Source organism: Chelonoidis abingdonii, chromosome 5, assembly GCF_003597395.2.
Source record: "Chelonoidis abingdonii isolate Lonesome George chromosome 5, CheloAbing_2.0, whole genome shotgun sequence".
Lineage (NCBI taxonomy): Eukaryota > Metazoa > Chordata > Testudines > Testudinidae > Chelonoidis > Chelonoidis abingdonii.
The window spans coordinates 14,075,005-14,095,617 of record NC_133773.1 but is presented as its reverse complement, the minus strand read 5'-3'; the positions used below and the strand labels follow the sequence as shown (position 1 = coordinate 14,095,617).

The 20,613-nt window shown below is 43.3% G+C and overlaps 1 protein-coding gene and 1 long non-coding RNA gene across 2 annotated transcripts in view; one reads left to right on the top strand and one right to left on the bottom strand.

The window, feature by feature from the left end:
* The window catches only part of LOC142046862 (uncharacterized), a 137,930-nt gene that overhangs the window by 10,824 nt on the left and 106,493 nt on the right, over positions 1–20,613 (bottom strand). The window lies entirely within an intron of this gene.
* UTP3 (UTP3 small subunit processome component) lies at positions 8,859–10,452 on the top strand. The gene has a single exon (XM_032768094.2). The coding sequence runs from the start codon at positions 8,944–8,946 to the stop codon at positions 10,384–10,386; it is 1,443 nt and encodes a 480-aa protein (XP_032623985.1). The 5' UTR covers positions 8,859–8,943; the 3' UTR covers positions 10,387–10,452.

Below are 20,613 nucleotides of genomic sequence, written 5' to 3'. Positions count from 1 at the left end.
GGCATGATTGAACACAGATGCATCTTGGGACACTAATACAATGCAAAGAGCATTTGTACTGGACTAACAAGTATCTTTATGGAAGGCTTCATCAATGGGGGGAACGGGTGGTTGTCAGTCACAAGGCTTCCACAACAGAGGGAGGGATAGTTCAGTGGTTTGAACATTGGCCTGCTAAACCCAGGGTTGTGAGTTCAGTTCTTCAGGGGGCTATTTAGGGATCTGGGGCAAAAATCTGCCTGGTGATTAATCCTGATTTGACCAGGGGCCTGGACTAGATGACCTCCCTTCCACCACTGATATTCTATGATTCAGTTTGTCACAATTCTTTTGGCTTAATCCCACTGTGTCTCAGATCTATGCAGCCCCCAGTACAGTCAGTCAGTCAGTGGGGCTGCCTATCTGTAAAAGCAGAAGTTGCCCTTCTGTCTCTTCTTCTGTATACCAAGATATCTAGAAAGCGTTTCTATCTAGATGTTATATGACACTTTCTTATGCTATCGCTGTCGGATGCATGCTGAGCTCCACCTTTAGCACAGGTTTAAAAATAAGCTTTGAGTTAACCATGAGGGAGTTTCTGTTCGCCAACTGCTATTTGTTTCAGTCATTTGTTCCATAATCCAAAGATAGGTTTAAAAAAAAAGAAAACGAAAGCAGCAGAAAGCAGAATATGCAAAGGAGGCTGATTCTGGCCAGCTCTGCCTAAGCAGGAGGGTTTAATTAAAAAAAAATCAAAGCTCAACATCCATGAATATTTTAGAACTATGTAGTCCCCGAGGACAAAATTAGGTGCTGATTTACATCCTGGGTGATCCTGTTGAGTTCAGTAGGCAGCACCCCTGGAAATCCGGCCACATATTTAGGAGCCTAAAGATGGATTTAGGACGCTAACTTTAGGCACCCTGGCAAATTACATTCTTGAGAGCCTAATTTTGACTGCACACATACCCTCTCCCCTCCGCCCCTGCACACTCAGATTGGGCCCTTATTTTTGGATTAGACTGTTTCATCTGCATGCCAGGTACTTTACTTTTTAAGTATTTACTAGTATCCTAACAGCTTTGCCTCTGAAGTGAGGCATGTGATTATAGGAGAGTCTCAGCTTTAATTTTTTTTTTAAATTAAAGTTTCCAGCCTTCAGGGTTGCAGCAAAACTCCTTAAAACATGAGCCCTAAAGGATCATGAAGCAAAAAGGCAAATAAAATGAACCCAACCTTTACTGATTTATTTTTTTTAAAAACCTCAAGATTTTGGAAGCCTGACTCACGATTTTTGAGTTCCTGGGATTGGCAGCATTGCAGTGTGGGCCGTATAGGGCCTGATCTTGCTCCCACTAAAGCCAGAGAGTGAAATCCAGGCCCCTGCCCATTGACCCACCCTGATCATTGAAGTCAATAAAAGTTTTGCCATTGACGTCAATGGAGCCAGACTTCACCCTCTGGTTTGCTTCTGACTTCAGTGACAGAAGGCTCAGGCTTACAGCTTTTTTGCCAATAGGGTCTTGGTTCTATGCAGGCTGTAAGAGGAAGTCCCCACGCCCAAGTCCAGCCACATGGGACCCACACTGATCATGGCACTAGCATGGGCATGGTGAAAGCAGGGGCTGCTCAGCAGCTGTTCCTCCACCCCACCGTGAGTGTAATTGGGCAGGAGGGGGTGGGTTGGAGAGAGGTCAGAGCCTTGGCTCCATGTGCCAGTCAGTGAGCTGGCCTGGTGCGAGAGAGGAAATAAGCAACACCTCAGTGCATGGTGCTGCCACCTCCTCCCCACTCCAAGCAAGAGGACTTTGTTGCAACTGCACCCCTGGGATGCTTGCCAACCCTTACTCGGGAAGGTGAGCATGTGAAAAAAGGATGATAACAGAAACTGTTTGGCAACCTTAACTACTAGCATCTACTATCATTATTAGATGGAAGAAGAAGATGGGAACATTTAGCTTGTGGCAAAGTGGGGTGTAAATCTACCCCACTTTAGCCTGCCATGCATTAACTGTGTGTATGGACCCCGCTGCCACGCACGGCAGTTCCTTAGTGCATGGCAGCTACCTCACTTTGAAACAGGGCTAGATCAAAATCCACGAAAGAAGTGTTAGCACATGTCAGCAGGGGCCACACAGCCAATCAGTCAGTGGCAGCTAGTGTGGGTTAGACTTACACCCGTTTACTAGCCATTAAATGTTTGTGTAGACAACCGCTGAGCCAAGGCTGGAGTGTCAACCTGAGTTTTCAGCCTTAAATCTATATTACTGAATCTTCTTGCCATCTAAGTCAACTTTAATGTTAGTTTGAAAGGTCTCTTGTTTTCCCCCCTGTGGTTAAATATTTATATTAATAAGAAAAGCTGCACCTGCTCCGTGGTTTGGTTTTTAAACAAACTAGCACCTGCGCTTGTTTCACATAGAACTGTTGCTGGGTATGGTATATGTCAGCTTAACTCACCAGATCAGTGTTTTTGAGTGCATCAGACATCATTTACTATGACTCATTCTGCCATCTGACATGCCTTTCTGCATTTGTTAATGACAGAATCACTTCAGTCAGTTTGTGTTTGATTCCCTCCCACCCCTTTCAAAGGGTGGGAGAACAGATTAGCTGCCTCTCATGACTAAGAGTGGAAACTATAAAAGGAAACATTCATATAGACAAAAAGGAAAATAAAGATGGCTTAAAAATTGCACAGGCTAAGGGCCACATCCTTCATTGGCGTTAATCAGCATAGCTGCATAGACTTCAGTGGAGCTATGCCAGTTTACACCCACTGAAGAGCCAGTCCCAAAACAGAATTTGTTCAAACAGTGTAGCTAAAGTATCCACTGAAGGAGTCTGGGCACTGCCCATGGAACGCCACATTAGGCCCACTGCATTACACAGTTATGCCAGATTTTAGACACCGTTGTATTTTGTAAATTACATAATACAAACAATGGGCCTAATCTGACATAACTGCTGAAGTTAGTTATTCTAGGTATTCCTCTTGGTGTATGCGCAATGTACTCCAGGTGGTTGTGACCAGGATTCATCATCACTGAATTTGGCCCACTGGTTGCATCATTGGCTTTCCCAGTCTGGGCCGGGTACCGAGGGGGGAGCGTGACATGAACATTGATCTGTGCTGCCCATTCTAGGTATTAATTTGTTCTAGTGCCTCTGCAGGTGTCCCCTCGCAGGCTATGATCTCACAGGCTGTCATAAGCTAAGCACTGCTGGGTCTGTCATAAGCATTAGGATGAGACCTCCAGCACCAGAGAGGAAATATCAGTGTTGCAGAGGTAGTGTAACAGGTGCTGGCAGAACTTGGGCCTGCGTAGGGATGGAGTGCTATCCTGATGGAGGTGCTTTCTTTTAGATGAGAGGTAAAATGGGGTTCTGATCTCTCATGACAATAAAGGTCCCATGGTACTTTCACGAAAGTAGGGATGTTTTTTGGCCAAAGTCCAGCCCACAGTTGCTTATAGGCATCCTCCTAACCAGTCTCTGCCATCTCAACTGGATTCAGTATGCTTCTCCACTCCTGTCCTACACTGCTGTGCTTGCTTTGCCAGGTGCTGTGCTGGTCCCCAGAGCATTTCAGTAAGGGGTAGAGGGTAAAATTCACCTCTGTGCATGGATAGCACAAGGCCTATGCACCACTTACATCTCTGTTAGGTCCTCATAATAAGGAGGCTTCTGGAAACAGTCACTAATGAACATTTTCAACCAGTGAAGGATGCTGTAAAAAAGAAGTGAAGAGCTAGAGAGGGATGGCCTTCAGGACACTGCTTCCTGACCTGCACTTGGCCCGTCTCCCCACATCAGCTAGTCGCAGGATCCTCTCTGCACCTCCTTTCATGTGGCTTCCTCCCTCCCGCAGCTCATCTGCAAGGGACTCTATCCTGCCTACCTTTAAGGTTCTATGCTGCTTGCAGTGGACTTGAATATGCATTCTCTCTTTGCTATTCCCCTTCCCCAGTCTCTGTCTTCTTATCTCTGTCCCTTTTTAGATTGTGAGCACCTGGTGAAGGACTGCCCTCCTTGAGTGTTTGGAAATCACTTAGCATGTAGTGGATGCTACCATAAAAATAAAAGCTTGATAATACTTATATATATAATATGCATGCAGTGCTGCAGGAAGTCCAACATGCACAATTCTTCTCTCACACAAGTTTTACCACTTCACTCCATTGATTTCCATGGAGGTACTCTTGACTTACACCCATGTGCAGTGAGATGCAAAGCAGGCCCATAATGTGTTAAGGCACCTTTAGCAATGGCCAGTCCTAACTTCTCCATGGCGTACAGCGTTTAGCAAAGAAAAGCAACAACATGTTAGGGGAGTTACAATCTGAGAAAATAAAAATTCCTAAGAGGTCAACTTTATGTAATAGTTGCTTCTTGTTTCCAGTAGTACCTATAGCATGCTAGGTGATGTACAAACATAAATGAAGGCACAATCCCTACCCCAAAGAACAAAATCTACTACCTGAGAGATCTAAGAAGGTGCATATACATACAGACAAAAACATAGAAAGGAAAACTTGAATTGCAGGGAGCATTCATCATATCTATTGTAAGAGGTATTTACATGTAAATAGGGGGTCTTTGTAAAGGGCAAGAGGTCAGGACAGTTCTTGTTTTGTCCCTCGTATACGTCCAGATAATTTTTCAAGTATTGTCTTGTCCGTCATCTGTGGTCTTCTAGAGTGTGAGACACTTTGGCAGTCTGGTTACAGAGAACCTGGTAGTGAGCAGTTTCAGTCAACACGCAGTCAGATGCCAGGTGCACTTCAGATCTTCCTCTTTCTGTTAGGCTAAATCCCAGGGAGCTATTGCAATGGTTGTTACCAAAAGGCATCTAAAAAATGAGCATGTACTTTTAACACCAAGGGGGTGGGGAACTCATTTCCTCTTCAAAAATCCCCCTCCACGTGGCAGCATTCATTACAGATCCCTGCAGGGTCACAGAGCTGCCAGCTCTAACCACAGCTGAGCATTTTTAGATCAGTCATTCTGATTAAAAAGGATTCCTTTTATAATAATGGTGTCAGTTACACTCTAGAACAACCTGATAATGATTCCATACCTGATCTAGTTACTACTCATCCAGCAGAGATGAAGTTTCATTTCAAGACATTATAAACCTTAATTGGAGAATCAGCATTTCATAATGCTTTCTTAGAGTTTGTATCACAGATTCTGCCCTAAGGGAATACAGCTTATTATTTGTATTGTGGTAATTCTTGGGAGCCTCAGTCAGCACCCAGGACCCAGGGCCGGTGCAACCATTTAGGTGACGGCACTGGGATTTGAGGGGCGCCATTTTCTTCGGCAGTGACTGTGGCGGCCTGATCTTCGGCTGCCCCGGTTGCCGCCAGCATTTAGGCGGAGGGAGCTGGGGCAGGGGAGTGCAGGGAGGGCCGCCTGCAGCAAGTAAGAGGGGCGCTGATTGGCGCTGCAAGCCTGGGAGGTGGGAGAAGTGAAGCAGCGACGGCATGCTTGGGGAGGAGGTGGAGCAGGGATGAGGCTGGTGGGCGGGGGGGGCTCGGAGGCGGAGGGGGGGAGCTGCCACCAAGGGGTGGGCCCTCACGGCGGGGCTTTGGGAGGAGCGCAAGGTGGCATTTTCGCCTAGGGCGCGAAAGCAATCCTTGCACCGGCCCTGGCCAGACCTTGCTGTGGCTAGGCTGCTGTAACAAACCAAGAAGAAAAAGACATGCCCCTGCCAAGAGAGCTTTACAATCTACATGGGAAACACTTCCTTTAATATGCAACTTGTAGGGCCATATGTTTTAAAAATCTGGTCTTGAAATTGTTGTGTAACTTACGCACACACATAATGTAGCGCATCACTACACTGGATTCAGTTCACTTGACACATGAATGCATAAACCTGCAGGCACTTCAATTTAAAGCCGCTGAAGCCATCTGGAAATTTGACCCCTTGACCTCTTGTCACCAGATAGAGAACATATATAAATAGAAAAGATTAGCCGTTAGTGACGTCCTGCATGGGTTTCTAAGCCTTACTGATCGCCAAATCCTGCTTGTATTATTAAACACAAAGCGTCCTATTGATGATCCCTGATCACTTCATTTGAGTAAAGGTAGCAAGATTGGCCCTGCCGGCAACATTTCCCCATTGTCACAGGCAAGATCTCAATCAGGGCCTTCATAGCAATGAAAGGCAGCTTTTTATTAATGCCCTGGGCCAGAACTGGACTATTCCTCTGACGCAAGTCAGGAGGTAATCATCAAAAGTCCTGCTTCCCTTATCTACAGCAGCTGTCTGATTTTTAAATGAGCCTGTCCATTCTCTAACCAAATTTTCCCACTGTATTAACTGAAGGCCGCAAGGTCGATGAGTGCCCCATAGCCTGACCAAACAGCAATGGGATACTCAGCTCAGACATTTGACTCAATACTGAAATTACCATTCACAACTAGGGAGGACAAACCCAGAGAACTATCTGGCTTCTGTCTACAACTTCATCATTGAATGCTAAACACTAATACAAACCTTTCCCCCTGTTGCTCAAAAGAGTGAGTCCTATGACCACAGGCCTTTTCTGAACTTTCAGCATGAACAACAGTGTTATACTTCAATTACCAGTGTACACTGAGCTGAATGAACTCCTGTATGAATGATGGAATGATAACTGCAGCCAATTCATTTTCTCACCCCTGACGGTTCATCTAGGCTATTTCCCTCTGTAATAATGCATACCAGTACTTTTCCAGGAAAAGGAGGGTAAATAGTGGCAAAGAAACCAACTATCCAAAGCATAATGAATGAACTTCATGCAGCTACACATTGAACATATATTAGATGTGGCTGACTGCTGTGTATCTGAATCAGTAAAGCATGTGAGTGGTGCTCTGCTGAGATGATTTGAATTTATTCCTTATTCACTTAAACTGGCAAACACACAGAAGTTAAATATATGTCTTAATATCAAAATTGGAAGTGGCTTTACTTCATCAGCTTGAATTTCTACAAACTGGCAATAGGTGATTGGTATGCTAACACTAAGGGCTCGGTCTACACAAGGGGAAAATAAATCTCAGATACGGCAACTGTCAGCTACGTGAATAACGTAGCTGAAGTCGAAGTATCTAAGATCAAATTACTCACTGTCCTCACGGCGCGGATCGTGTCCGCAGCTCACCCGTGTCGACTCCTGCAACTCCGTTCGGGGGGGTGGTGGAGTTCTGGAATCGATTATAAGCGCATTCGGGATCGATATATCGTGTCTAGGATGAGACACGATATATCGATCCCTGAGCAATCGATTGCTACCGCGCCAATATGGCGGGTAGTGAAGAACGTAGCTAAGTGCACTTGATTGTATCACTTGACATGTTGAAAGTACTGTGTGCTGACTATGATGGATGCTAATGACAAAGTAGCTGCCAATTTCTTCACAGTCCTCTATTCATATTGATTCTACAATATTTCATTGGGTTTGGTTTTTTTTGGACATTTGCTACAATATCTCATTTTTTTGCTTTTCCTTAGGATATTTAGTCTCATTATTCATCTTGAACAAGTTGAATTTACCCTCTCATATCCATACACATTATGGAGTAGCACAGTGTTAATAAGGATAGAAAACCCTCCTGGGCCAAATTTATCCCATGGGTAATCTCATTGAAGTGAGTGTTTTCCAGTTTTTTCCTCATGATCAAACACCCTCCACGCACGCACTGCCCAAAACTGGAAATACACAAAACTCTGTTCTTAGTATGAGATCTTTGTTATTAATTATACTGGATTCCTACTAGGTCTGTAGCTCTCAAAGCACTACACAAAGGTGTGCAAGTCTTGTTATTTTATTTTACAGCTGTGGCTAGCTATGATATAGAACAATAGAGTGATTTAGCCAACATCACATCGTAGCAGGTCTAGAAATAGAGTCCAGGCCTCGGGATCCCCAGCCTGTCCCTATCCACTGAACCAGCCCCTCCTCTTTTTGCTGTTGCATTTTGTTAGCAAGCTTCTACAGGGACTAAGAAGTGGGAGGAAGGTGATAAACGGCTGTGGCCTTTTCCAAATCTTCCACATTCAAAAGCGCTTCTCGCAGGCAACAACAGCGCGTTTCCCACGGAGTTAGCACAGTCCCTTTGGCTTAACTCCATTGCAAACAGCCCTCACTGCCCGCAGTGCGCCACGTAACATTTCCTTTAGCTGAGCTGCTACAGCCTGGGCCAGGCTGAGGGGCGCCGTTGGGCCGTGACCCCTTGTGCTGATGGAGAACCCCGCCAGCCAGTGCTGCTGGCGTCACAGGAAACCACTGGGGCTTGGGGGGGCTGTTCGAGCCGCTCTGGGGCGCCGAGTGCCCGTCGGGCCAGGCCCGGCTCCCAGGCGACGCTCTCCGGGAGTAAAGGCACCACACTGTCGTCCGCGGCTGGCTCCTGCCTGGCCAGAGCAGAGACCACAGGCCGGCGTAACGGCAGAACGGCGCTTTGACCTGTAGGAGACGCCGAGCAACCGGAAGTGGGAAGGAGATCGCGGCGACAACCAACACTAGCGACCGAGGAGAGAAACAACATCACTGAGGCACGCGCCTGCTCTAACGGAAGTGGCCCTAAGAAGGCGAATGGTGACGACGGTAATCGCTTTGACTCAGGGCCGGCAGTCGGAAGTGCGGAAGGGAATGGCGGTGGCGCACGCTGGGCCGGAGCCGGAAGTGGGAGGCGACATGGCGGTGGCGCACGCTGAGCCGAGCCGGAGCCGGAAGTGGGGAGGCGAATGGCGGTGGCGCACGCTGGGCCGGAGCCGGAAGTGGGGAGGCGAATGGCGGTGGCGCACGCTGAGCCGGAGCCGGAGCCGGAAGTGGGGAGGCGAATGGCGGTGGCGCACGCTGGGCCGGAGCCGGAAGTGGGGAGGCGAATGGCGGTGGTGCACGCTCTCCGGTGCTGGAAGTGAGGAGGAGAAGCGTCGGGACCGCACTCACGCGGGCTGCACGCAGCATGGGTAGGCCACGCCGGGCTGCACCGCGCCGGACGCTGCCGAAGGCGGAGGAGGATGCCGGGGAGGAGCCCGCCGGGCCTGAGCCGGGTCCGCTGGCCTCGCAGAGCTTCACGGACGAGGTGGACGATTTCCATGAGGCGCAGTTCGAGGCGGTGATGGGGGCGCTGGGGAGCGAGGAGGAGGCGGAGGAGGAGGAGAGCGAGGAGGAGGTGCTGGGCCTGCAGCTGCCGTCGGAGAGCGAGGAGGAGGAGGATGGGGATGAAGAGGATGGGGACCTGTCTATGCACAGTGACCTGGAGGAGCCAGACAGGGGCTCCGACCTCCCCCACGAGCTCTCTTGGGGGCAGCGCAAGCAGATCTATTATCAGACAGACTACGGGGCCGCTGCCAGCTCAAAGAACAAGCAGAGTCGCGAGGAGGTCGAGGCCGAGGAGCTGGAGGAGGAACAGGAAGCTCAGGCCATCCAGAAGCGTCTGGTGCAGGCCTTGGGTGAAGACGACTACGGGCTGGACCTGGTGCAGGCCTACGCTGATGAGCAGCGCAGCACCCAGCTGCTGGAGACGGGGCCGAAGATCGCCAAGGATTTGAAGACGCTTTCCAGAAAAGAGCAACTGAAGCTGCTGAAGCAAGAGTCACCCGAGCTGCTGCAGCTGATTCAGGACTTTGAAGCCAAGTTAACTGAGCTCAAGGATGAACTAGATCCACTCATGCACATGGTCCGGAATGGGATCATCCCGAAGGGAAAAGGTAGCCGTTACCTGCAGACCAAATATCATCTCTATTTGAATTATTGCACCAATATCAGCTTCTACTTGGTTCTGAAATCAAAGAGAATTCCAGTTCAGGGCCACCCTGTTATTGAAAGACTGGTTGCTTACAGAAATTTAATCAATGATTTGGGGATTGTGGATGAAAAATTATCATCAGAAGTCCAATGGCTCCTTAATGAGCGCCACAATACTGAGAGAAATGATGTAGGAGGAAAGAAGAAACCCACAATGCTGGTTCAGAGAACTGTTAATAAAAATAAACCAAAATCTGTTCCTAAGATTTCTGCTGTTGAGGCTGCAGCTAAGGAACCAAGAGATGATTCGGACTTAGATGAAGAGGCTGCCTTGAAATTTTACAGGGAGATGGAGGAGAAGATGAAACTCAAGAGGAAGAGAAGAGAAGATCAGAATGCTGTGGAAGAGGGAATGGTTCTCGAAGAAGATCCAAATAAAAAGAGAGGTATAACATATCAGATAGCCAAGAATAAAGGTCTTACACCCAAGAGGAAGAAGATTGATCGTAACCCAAGAGTCAAGCATCGTGAGAAATTCAGGCGTGCGAAGATTCGTAGAAAGGGCCAGGTTCGCGAGGTTCGAAAAGAAGAGCAAAGATATGGTGGTGAACTGTCTGGCATTCGTGCTGGAGTTAAGAAAAGCATAAAGCTTAAATGATTCCCTCTGTGATTTGTGGACCTGAAGATAGTGGATGTGAACACAATAAATCATTTCTAAATAGAACATTGTGAGTTTTTAAATACTTATTAATGTAGAAAGCATGTGTGTGTGTGTATATATTTTAAAAGAATGTACAACTAGCCCTTTAATTGTACACCTCTCTAAAAATAACCCTGAACACTCATTCCTGTGTACAGGAGCTATTCCCTGCATCACTGTGTCTTACTGTAACTTTCCCTGTACGGTGTAATTCTCTGAGAAGCAGAAAAGGCTGTGAGGGAAGGGAGTGAAATGCAGATGACAGGGTGGGAATCAGGTTGGGTAGGACTTTACAGAGAGTGCCAAAGGATTTGGCAATTGGGAAAAGACTTGGCAGCATCTGCAAAAAGATTCTGTGTGGAGAGGGAGTTGGGGAGTAAAATGTGTCCAGCTACCATTGCCACCTCCTTTACCTATTTTGTTGCCTGTTTCTCTGGTTCAGTAACTCTGATGAGCAGTACAATTAGGTGCCTGCTATGGTAGTTCCTCTAATGGCTGCTATACTTTGCTCCCACCTTTCCTGTGATTCTTTGGAAAATTGTAGCTGAGATAAGAATAAGATAATAATCTAATGATACAAGGGAATGAATCACTAAAAAGAAAAGAAAAACTTAGATCTAGTAAGCAATAATTAGCAATTCAGTAGAAAGCTGCAACCTACACAAGCTTATGTATTTTCTATACTTAGTGGGCCAATTATTTAGTGGTTAAACATTTAACCCATTGGAAGAACAAGAGTACTTGTGGCACCTTAGAGATTTACAAATTTATCTGAGCATAAGCATTTGTGGGCTACAACCCTCTTCATTGGATGCATAAACAAACTGGGCTGTAGCCCACGAAAGCTTAGGGTCAAATAAATGTGTTAGTCTCTAAAGTGCCACAAGTACTTCTTTCTGCGGATACAGACTAACACGGCTGCTACTCTGATACCAGTTTAACCCATTGTTACCGTATTTCTTTGACCTGGGCTGTACTACCATTTTAGTAAGTGGTTGTACTGTGCTCAGCAATCTGTTATTTGCATTGGTGCTGAGCACAGTTGAGGTATAAACAGAGACAAGGGCAAATTGACCAGCACCAGTTCATTTAAAATATTTAACCTTTGCTATAAACCCTGCTCTGATTTGTCCTTGTCTGTACTTATAGCTAAATCATGCTTACAGCAACTTTCAAAGTCTCCTATTTTTCCCATGCATTCTAATGGAGAACTGCATCTCCTGTGTTTTAATCTGACTCAAAGTCCTGCTGGGAAGTATCAATAAAATGACTGTATCATTTGAGAGACTACTCCCAGTTCTGGTTATGCTAAAGTAGTGACAGGTGTTTACGGGGTCTCATTTTCAAGAGAGATTTATAATTTGTACCACTGTGAGCCATATCCTGAGAGATGCTGAACATATCCAAGTCCAGTTAACTTTTAGTTTTGGGTGCTCATATCTCAGGATGGCAAGTCTGGCTTGATTTTTGTCCCAGGTTAGCCGTGTATGAAAGCCATTATCCAGTGGTTTATGTGAAATTGGTGGACATATGTCCACATTACAAAATCGCTATTGTAATTAGTAACCTTGTGACAATCTCCATGGGGAATCCAAGATTTGAAAGTGCATCCATAACTAAATCAATATTCTGACTTTTAGGCTGTGACAGGTTAACAATAATCTAAATATATGAGCAGTCCATAAACGGTATATACAGCATCACTGAAATGTGTAGCAATGATGCACAATGGTAACGTGTCAGTGATGCAAATCTGTTTTGCACACTCATTGGCATAGTCTTTGGTTATGTAATACTGCAGAGATGACACCTTCTCTTAATTGTGTATGTTTTGAGTTCAGCTCAGTCAAATTGCTTTTTCCTAGAGGAACAAGTTCAGAAGTTATGTGCCACTTACTTCTAGTGACCAGTCATGTTTCCCTCCAGAGTAATGTACATAAGCTTTTGTGAAAGGAAAAAAAAAACAGGTGGGAAAACAAGCATAGCAGAAATATAGTCAGACTGGAACGTATGAAAGGAGATTGCTTTCAGCTTGTGTACTAATCACGGAAATTACTGCAGAAATTGGAGCTATGCAGTGTGATTCTAAAGTCAGAATTTATCTCAGTATGTGGATACACAGGGACAGATCCTTGGTAAATCCATATAACTTCATTGCCTTCAGTGGTGCTACACGTGTTTGCACCTACGAATGGTTTGGCTGATGATTAAATGCAGCACAGAAATACATGTTTACACCATACAAATACCATTCATATCATATAGCAGCATTCTGAGTAGAACCAGTAGTTAATTTGACCCCGGTAATGAACTAGTATTTTTGTGTTTCAGTAGTGGGTATGACAGAGAGAACTTGAGCTTGATCTGGCCACTGAGCAGTGGCACCTTAGAAGCAGGAAGAGAGCCAATGCAGACTACTCCAGAGGGCCAGGGAGCACTAGTGGCTGGCAGCGGTGGGGGTGATTTTCACACCTCTGTCTTCTCTGTGAGATTGGGGTCCATGCTGCAGCAACATCTCAGAGAAAGAGGGAGGACTGCAGGGAGGTGTAGGAATGAAGCAAGGGATCCCTCAGGTCCTGGAATGATGATTTGTGACCCTGTGCGTGTTTTCTGCTGGTACAATCCACACACAAACAGTTTACCAAATTTCCATTGAAAAGGGTCTTGTGTAAAAATAGGGTGACCAGATGTCCCAGTTTTATACGGACAGCCCTGATGTTCAGGGTTTTTTCTTATATAGGCTTCCACCCCCGTCCTGATTTTTCACGCTTGCTGTCTGGTCGCCCTATGTAAAAATCCCAAATAATAGTGGATTGGGGGTGCTGTTGAGCCAGCAAGTTTCTTCAACTCTGTTTCTTATGAAAGATGCATTTATTACATGTTTTATAGAATGGGATTTTCAAAGATGCTCGGTAGCCTAACTGCTGCAGTTGAAATCACTGGAAATTTCACTGTTGGCCATTGACTTCAGTTGAAGAAGAAATGGGCCAAACAGTGCTTTTGAAAATCTCACCCTTGAAGGTATTCTGGCTCTGAATTATGCCTTCTGTAACATGGTTGTACATTGTAAAACCTGTCTGTGTATGAATGGCAAATGCTTGGGCTGTAGACTCAGTCCTTGTAGCGTCACTGCCAGTGGGATTGAATAAGAATAAGTTAGTGTCAATAGTGTAGCAATTTGAAGTCCTTTGCTCTTGTAGCAGACACAAAAATATGTCTTCTTTATTTAGTGTTGCTCATCTTAAGTCTTTTATGATGGGAACCCAGGTTTAGCCTTAAATATGGAGGGAGTGTAGTTAGGGTGACCAGATGTCCTGATTTTATAGGTACAGTCCTGATATTTGGGGCTTTTTTTCATATGGACTCCTATAACCCCCCACCCCCGTCCCGATTTTTCACACTTGCTATCTGGTTACCTTAAGTGTAGTGCACCTTCATAACTTACCTTTGTTTACTAAGTGTGTGGAGAGCATGATAAAGCAAAAAAAAATCATTGGCATTTCACAGCTGGTATTGTTTCAGTACATTAGCTGCACTCCTGGAAAGACCTCAGTTATAGGTGACTTTTAGGATTTTTTTTAAATAGACCTATGTCCTTTTTGGGGGAAAGAGTGGGGGTGGGGAATGGGGAAGGGAATATCAAAACTGCAGCCCAACTGGGTGATTATTACCAGTGTGTAAAAAAATTTGAAAACATAAATTGATCTTATTACTCAGATGGCCACTAACTGAAATGCTCATTTCCTGTAAAGATGATTTTCATATTACCATTCAAGGTAGATTTGATTTAAATCAGTAGTAGACAGGAAGACTCGAGTTAATCATGGTTTTCTACATAAAAGTGCATTCTTGTGAAGAATATGTATTAAGGTTATAACAACCAACAACTCAGAGATAGATGTAAGTTTAATTTTTAGAAGGTACACACTATACATTTTTAAACAGTGATTTATTTTGAAAACTTTCCAGATTCGTTTTACAGCTGTATCAGAAAATGAATGATTGGTTATTTCATTTACCAAAGGTAATTGAAGCAGATATTTATGAAGTCATTGGGAGGTGAACTACCTCCAGTTCAACCGGTTAATCATTAATATTTGGAGGACTTTCTTGCCATGCTGTATTAGGAGCAGAACATCACCAGACAGACATTTAAATTGTTTTATTTAAGTAAAACAACATTAACATTCTAGATTTTTTCTTCAACAGCAAACCTATAATATTTTAACAAAACAAGCATATGTCCCTCGCTTCTCACATTTATCTCCGGACTTTTTCTCCTTGTCCACATCCATTCCGCCCCCAACAATCTTCTGTTTATTGACAGTCTGTACGGAAAAGGATAAATGGACACACATCAAATATTAGGAATGGCAATATACAAAAACCTGTAGGAGAACACTTCAACCTCCCTGGCCACACGATAGCAGATCTTAAGGTGGGCATCCTGCAGCAAAAAAAATTCAGGACCAGACTTCAAAGAGAAACTGCTGAGCTTCAATTCATCTGCAAATTTGACACCATCAGCTCAGGATTAAACAAAGACTGTGAATGGCTTGCCAACTACAAAACCAGTTTCTCCTCCCTTGGTTTTCACACCTCATCTGCTAGAACAGGGCCTCATCCTCCCTGATTGAACTAACCTCGTTATCTCTAGCCTGCCTCTTGCTTGCATATATATATCTCCCCCTGGAAATTTCCACTACATGCATCTGATGAAGTGGGTATTCACCCACGAAAGCTCATGCTCCAAAACCTCTGTTAGTCTATAAGATGCCACAGGACTCTTTGCTGCTTTTTTTAAACTTTGCACTTTTAGAGAGGGTAAGGGATTTACTCTGTGTACACAAATTTGCACAGGGACAATAGAGTTGAGATCTGTTATTTCTCATCTCTATATTTTATTTATTTATTTATGTAAAAACATTTTTGCTGTTTACCAGAATGTTACCTCTGGAGGCACAAATCCACAAGTTTGAGAACTGAACATAACAGTTTGGGAACTGCAAAACTAAGCATCTCTGATGGTATCTTCTAGACTGAGCACTGAGTCCCATTGGGCAGATAGAAAGATTAACCTAAATCTATACAGAAGCCTGTGAAACCCCATAAAATTGGGTCCCGAATCCATGAACTATTGGAATTCATTTACAAAACTTTTCTTAAACATTACATGACTATATTGTCTCATACTATAGAATTAAAATTTATAATCCCTATTCCATGATCAGATATCTTTGAGCTATAATATATCTTAATTAAAACTATATTTAGATAAAATGTTTTTTGAGGAAAACTATCAAAAAAATCATTGCTTTTTATCCACCCTGTTACCATTCATATCCTTAAAGGTGTAGAACGTACACAGCTAACAAATTAATGTGCAAAATCTGAGGACAAACAAAGTATGCAGAATGCTGTGTGATAATGTATAAAATTGATGGGCCTTTGACAACAAGGAGATTTACGGAAATTGATGATAATGCATTTCTCCCTTTTTCAATATCAAAAATGTCCTCGCCTCTAGAAATTGTAGACTGATAACTTAAGCCAACATTAATTTAGCATAGTGACTTTAGCTTGCATCTTTAGTCTTTCAGGAAACATTATACAACAGTCCAGACAGTAGATGGTGCACATAATCTTGTAGACTTGAAAGTAGTGCCACCTGTTCAACCTGAAAATGAAATCTCTTGGGATCTTATTTACAGTTTGCTAATTCAGAACCTAGACAGTCTTCATTTTTGAAAGATGAAATAATTTTTTAATAGGGGCTTTTAAATATATTGAATAAGGAAGGGCTACCTAACACTACAAGGCAAGTAATGTAATTATGTCTTTAAGCGGAACTAAAAGACATTTCTAGCAGGCTATTGATGACACTAATGGTAAATGATTTTAAATACCTCATAAGAGAGGATGTGTGTGATGGATTTGGTCACAAAGACCCCCTTGGGACTGTCCCCGATGTGCTGAAATTACCTCTCACTCAGGAAGGAAGCTTGGGAAGAAATTAGGGAAACGCTTTACAGTGACAAAGAGAGGCAGTGGATTTATGGATAATGTTTTCCTTATTCTAACAAAGTTCCTTGTTCACAGAAAAAACTGACACATCTAAATTATCATTGTTACATGACGTTATATCTCTGTCACAAAGTACGTCTGCTTAGTGATTGGCCTGATGCACGGCTTAGGAAGGAGTTGGAGAGGCAGAGAAAAGATTGATCAAATGGCCATGCTAGAGCTATGAAACACAGCATGGAACTTCGGTAAACTAATGGCAAATTTTGCAAAGCCCTTGCCTTACTGTCTACTCACCACCTGTTCAGCAAACAAGATTTTTGGTGAGGGGATTCATTGTGTGTGTGTGGGGGGGGGGGGCCTTTAATATGTCTTCTCATCCAGCTGTAATTTCTGTGAGTAAGATGGACCAGATCATTTGCAAGTTCTACTCATCCTTTATGTTCAGGAGTTACACACTTGAAGCTGCATGACTCACCAGAATTTTTCTTTTTAACATTTTTACAAAAATATATATTTGAAAAACACTAAGACCTGTAATACCACCTTCTAGCAAGAGGGACAGGACACCAAAGATTCTGGTAACTTCAGCCACAAAGGAGACCAGCACCTATTGTGGTTGGCTTTATTTTTGTATATGTGTCAGTGGCTACTGAGCATATGTTCCCCATTGCTGAGACAAAGTAAGCAAGAGAAATATACAGACAGGTCTACCTAGATAGAATTAAACCTTGTAAATATCCACACCCCTCACTTACAACAACCTGTATACTTACCTGGTAATTATTCTATAAGCATCCAGACAGCATCAGCATTTGGATGTGTGAACAGACAATACAATGGAGGGTAGAAACCCAACGACCATTATAAATCAAGTGTGTAGGGAAGTAAAAGTAAACCTCCAGCTGCCTAAAATAATACAAGTGCATTGCATCTTCTCTCCTTTCTATGGAACTTCTAATAGAAACAAAATATCAGGTACACTCAGTGATGAGCTGCCAAAATATGAACAGGTTCCCTCCTGCTCACCCCATGAGGGGATTGTGGCTGGTCCCCCGGGACTCCTGCCCCATCCAACCCCTCATATTCCTTGACGCCCACCTGGGACTCCTGCCTCATCTACCCCCCTTCCCAGTCCCCTGGCTGCCCTCTGCTGTCCCATCCAACCCCTCCTCTCATTCCTCTTATTCCTTTACTCTTCCTATCACTGACAAAACCCATTGAAAACTCTGCCATACTGGGGTAGCAAATAATTAGTGGCAGCACTAGAAAAAAATTAGTCTCCAGGAATGAGTTGTCTTGCGGTTGCCACTTTTCCAATTTTGTCCTGTGGGAGAAAATAATATTACATTGCAAAATGACATGATGTTGCAACATATGCAAAGAAAGATTGTAGACAGGATATTTTTCAGAACCTGTGAATTAGTCTGGTGAGATTCAAGAAAAATGAATGAAGTTGGTGAAACGTGGGAATCCTAAAATAGCACCAACATTTATTCCACCTCTGAAAATCTTAATAAAAACTCTTCATGCCCATCTTTTACAGCTAAAATTTTCTGATTAATATGTGAACTAATTATTTGTCTTAAATAATGTAACTTTGCACTTCTGTCCAAGGATCTTAAAATCCCAAATAAAGAAAGCTTTGCTACACTCCTGGAGTATATATAAATGGAGGAGTATATATAAACATTCCCATTTTGCAGCTAGGAAATTGAAGCATAAAGCAGACTTTCTTATAGTTCCATGAGGATGTCTATGACACAAATAGAATGTAGATCTTCCCATATAAGAACTGATACAACAAGGTGCTGAGTGTCTTCAGCTCCCACGGAAGTCATTAGGAGTAGATGATACTCAGCACCTTGCAGGATTGAGCACTAGATTATTCTTTCCTCCTTATATATGTTAACCTTTGTTTTGGGAAGACACACTAGAGTACACATGAAATGACAATATTTTCTTTTAGGTTGCTGTTCAAGCAGTTAGGTGATGTCCTTTTAACAGGAGAAAGGAAAGGGAAGTTGGTATTAGCCTTTTTGTCAGGTGTTGGTACTGATTAAAATTTGGGCACTGGAGAGAGAAGAAAGTAGGCACTGCAGAAAATCCTTTCTTGAGGAGAGAGGCATTTAACCTCTGCTTCAGTTTCTCCATTTGCAAAGTGGTGATGATCAAGTCTTCCCTACTTCAGAGAGGAAAACTGAAGATATACTAATATTTGTAAAGCCCTTTGAAATCAACAGGTGCATCATGAAAGGTTATTTATTGTTATCAACAGGTGCAGGGGCAAAGGAAAGGTTATTTATTATTATTATTCCAAATAAAAGCTAGGGTTGATTGTTTGTTGCAGGCTATATAAATAGTATTTTGTTCTTAAAGTAGATTTATGTAAGTTGTACAGAAAATCTGTTGTGCAGAATAGAGCCTAGATTGCCTCTCAACAGCAAGTCCCTTTTGTATTTGTTCTTGTGGAAAGGTATGATATGTGTCTTCTGTAAACATGCAGGATCTGAATCAGCTGTATAGACTAACCAGTGAGGTTCAGTTCACCTCTACCTCGATATAATACTGTCCTCAGGAGCCAAAAAATGTTACTGCGTTACGGGTGAAACTGCGTTATATCAAACTTGCTTTGATCCACCAGAGTGTGCAGCCCTGCCCCGCACTGCTTTACTGTGTTATATCCAAATTCAAGTTATATTGGGTCGTGTTCTATCGGGGTAGAGGTGTACTTTATTCAGTTGGCACACCAACTTCCGTAAATCTACTTTAAGAACAAAATACTATTTATGTAGCCTGCAACAAACTTATGAAATGCTGTAGAATAAAAGTTTAGTTTGATGCGGATGTTTTGAAAAATAGAAAATACATCTTGTTAGATTATATTGGAAGCTTCTCCTTCACAAACAATCCATAATTGTGACCTACAGCTGAAGACTTTTTTGTCTTTTGGAATTGCATGTTTGTATTACTCTCTGTTCTCATCTTATTTATACTAGGTTCTGTTTGTCTAGTTAATTAAATGTGCCAACAATCAACTCTAGCTTTTATTTGGAGTAGAGAAATTGAAAATTCAAATAACTTAGGCAGAAGTTAAACCTGGCATGTCACTGAAGTTTTGAAAGTAATTCTTAATACTTATGTAGTATGATAGATGATACAAAGGTAAAAACTTGGTCAACAATACCTCTTGCTATTAGTCCTTAAGAAAAACCAGTATTGGTAAATAATGTATGAGAAAAAATAGCCTGAGGCCTAAATCTGCACAGTTTACTCATTCCTCACAAAGGGGGGAAAACTCCTCATGTGATAACCTGCACAAATAGCAGTTTAGTCCCCTGGTTTGAAAATAGAGGCAGTGCTAAAGTTGTCATGTTTATAGTTCTGTTGTAATTTGAATGTTTGATACTGTTTTAGGAAGGAAATTAGTATTTATAATGTGCTTGGAAAACAAAAAGTGCTATACACGTGTATTATAGATAAGTATTATTCAGTATTGTGTATCTGCCAAGAAAAATGGAGAAGCAAGGACAAAATAGCTATCAGACATGGTGTCATATACTACAGTGATGAGGGCCATGTAAGCACATTAATATATTGACAGAGAGAGAGAGGTACAGCAAACTCAGTAGTCATTTTACAAATGTACATATTTAGAAGGAAAACAGCATCTGATAAGTTCTGCTTTAGTAAACTAAATCAAAATAACTATGCTGGAAATCATATCTGAAATATGAATGGAGAGCTTCTAACTATAAAATAAGATCTATGTACACTTCTTAATTAATACTACTTAGTTATGTGCAGTGCAACTTTGATTAATAAAGCAGCTTGGACAAATTGCCCTCTCCCACCCCAGACTTCCAGCATTAAATCACACAATGAAGAAGTTAAAGGCTAGAAAGGGAAAAACACAGGCCAGTGAGAAACCTGGATCTTCGCGGCACCAAGAGAAACTGGACACGAATGAGTGAGGGAGCACGTGTGCCGAGGGGGTCAGTGGGGCCGGGAGCCCCCCAGGAGAGACTTTCTAACGCTCTCCCACCAGTGTGTGGGGAGTTCAGACACCTGAATGTGCGGGGGAGATGGGAAGGCGAACACCCCCCCTTGGAGTTGAACCCCTCAGGGTTGGGGTTCACAGAGGGGACGGTGGGGGGGGGGAAG

What these genes read in the sequence shown, in the direction of transcription:
- UTP3 (XM_032768094.2), top strand. Translation starts at nt 8,944, where the DNA reads ATGGGTAGGCCACGCCGGGCTGCACCGCGCCGGACGCTGCCGAAGGCG.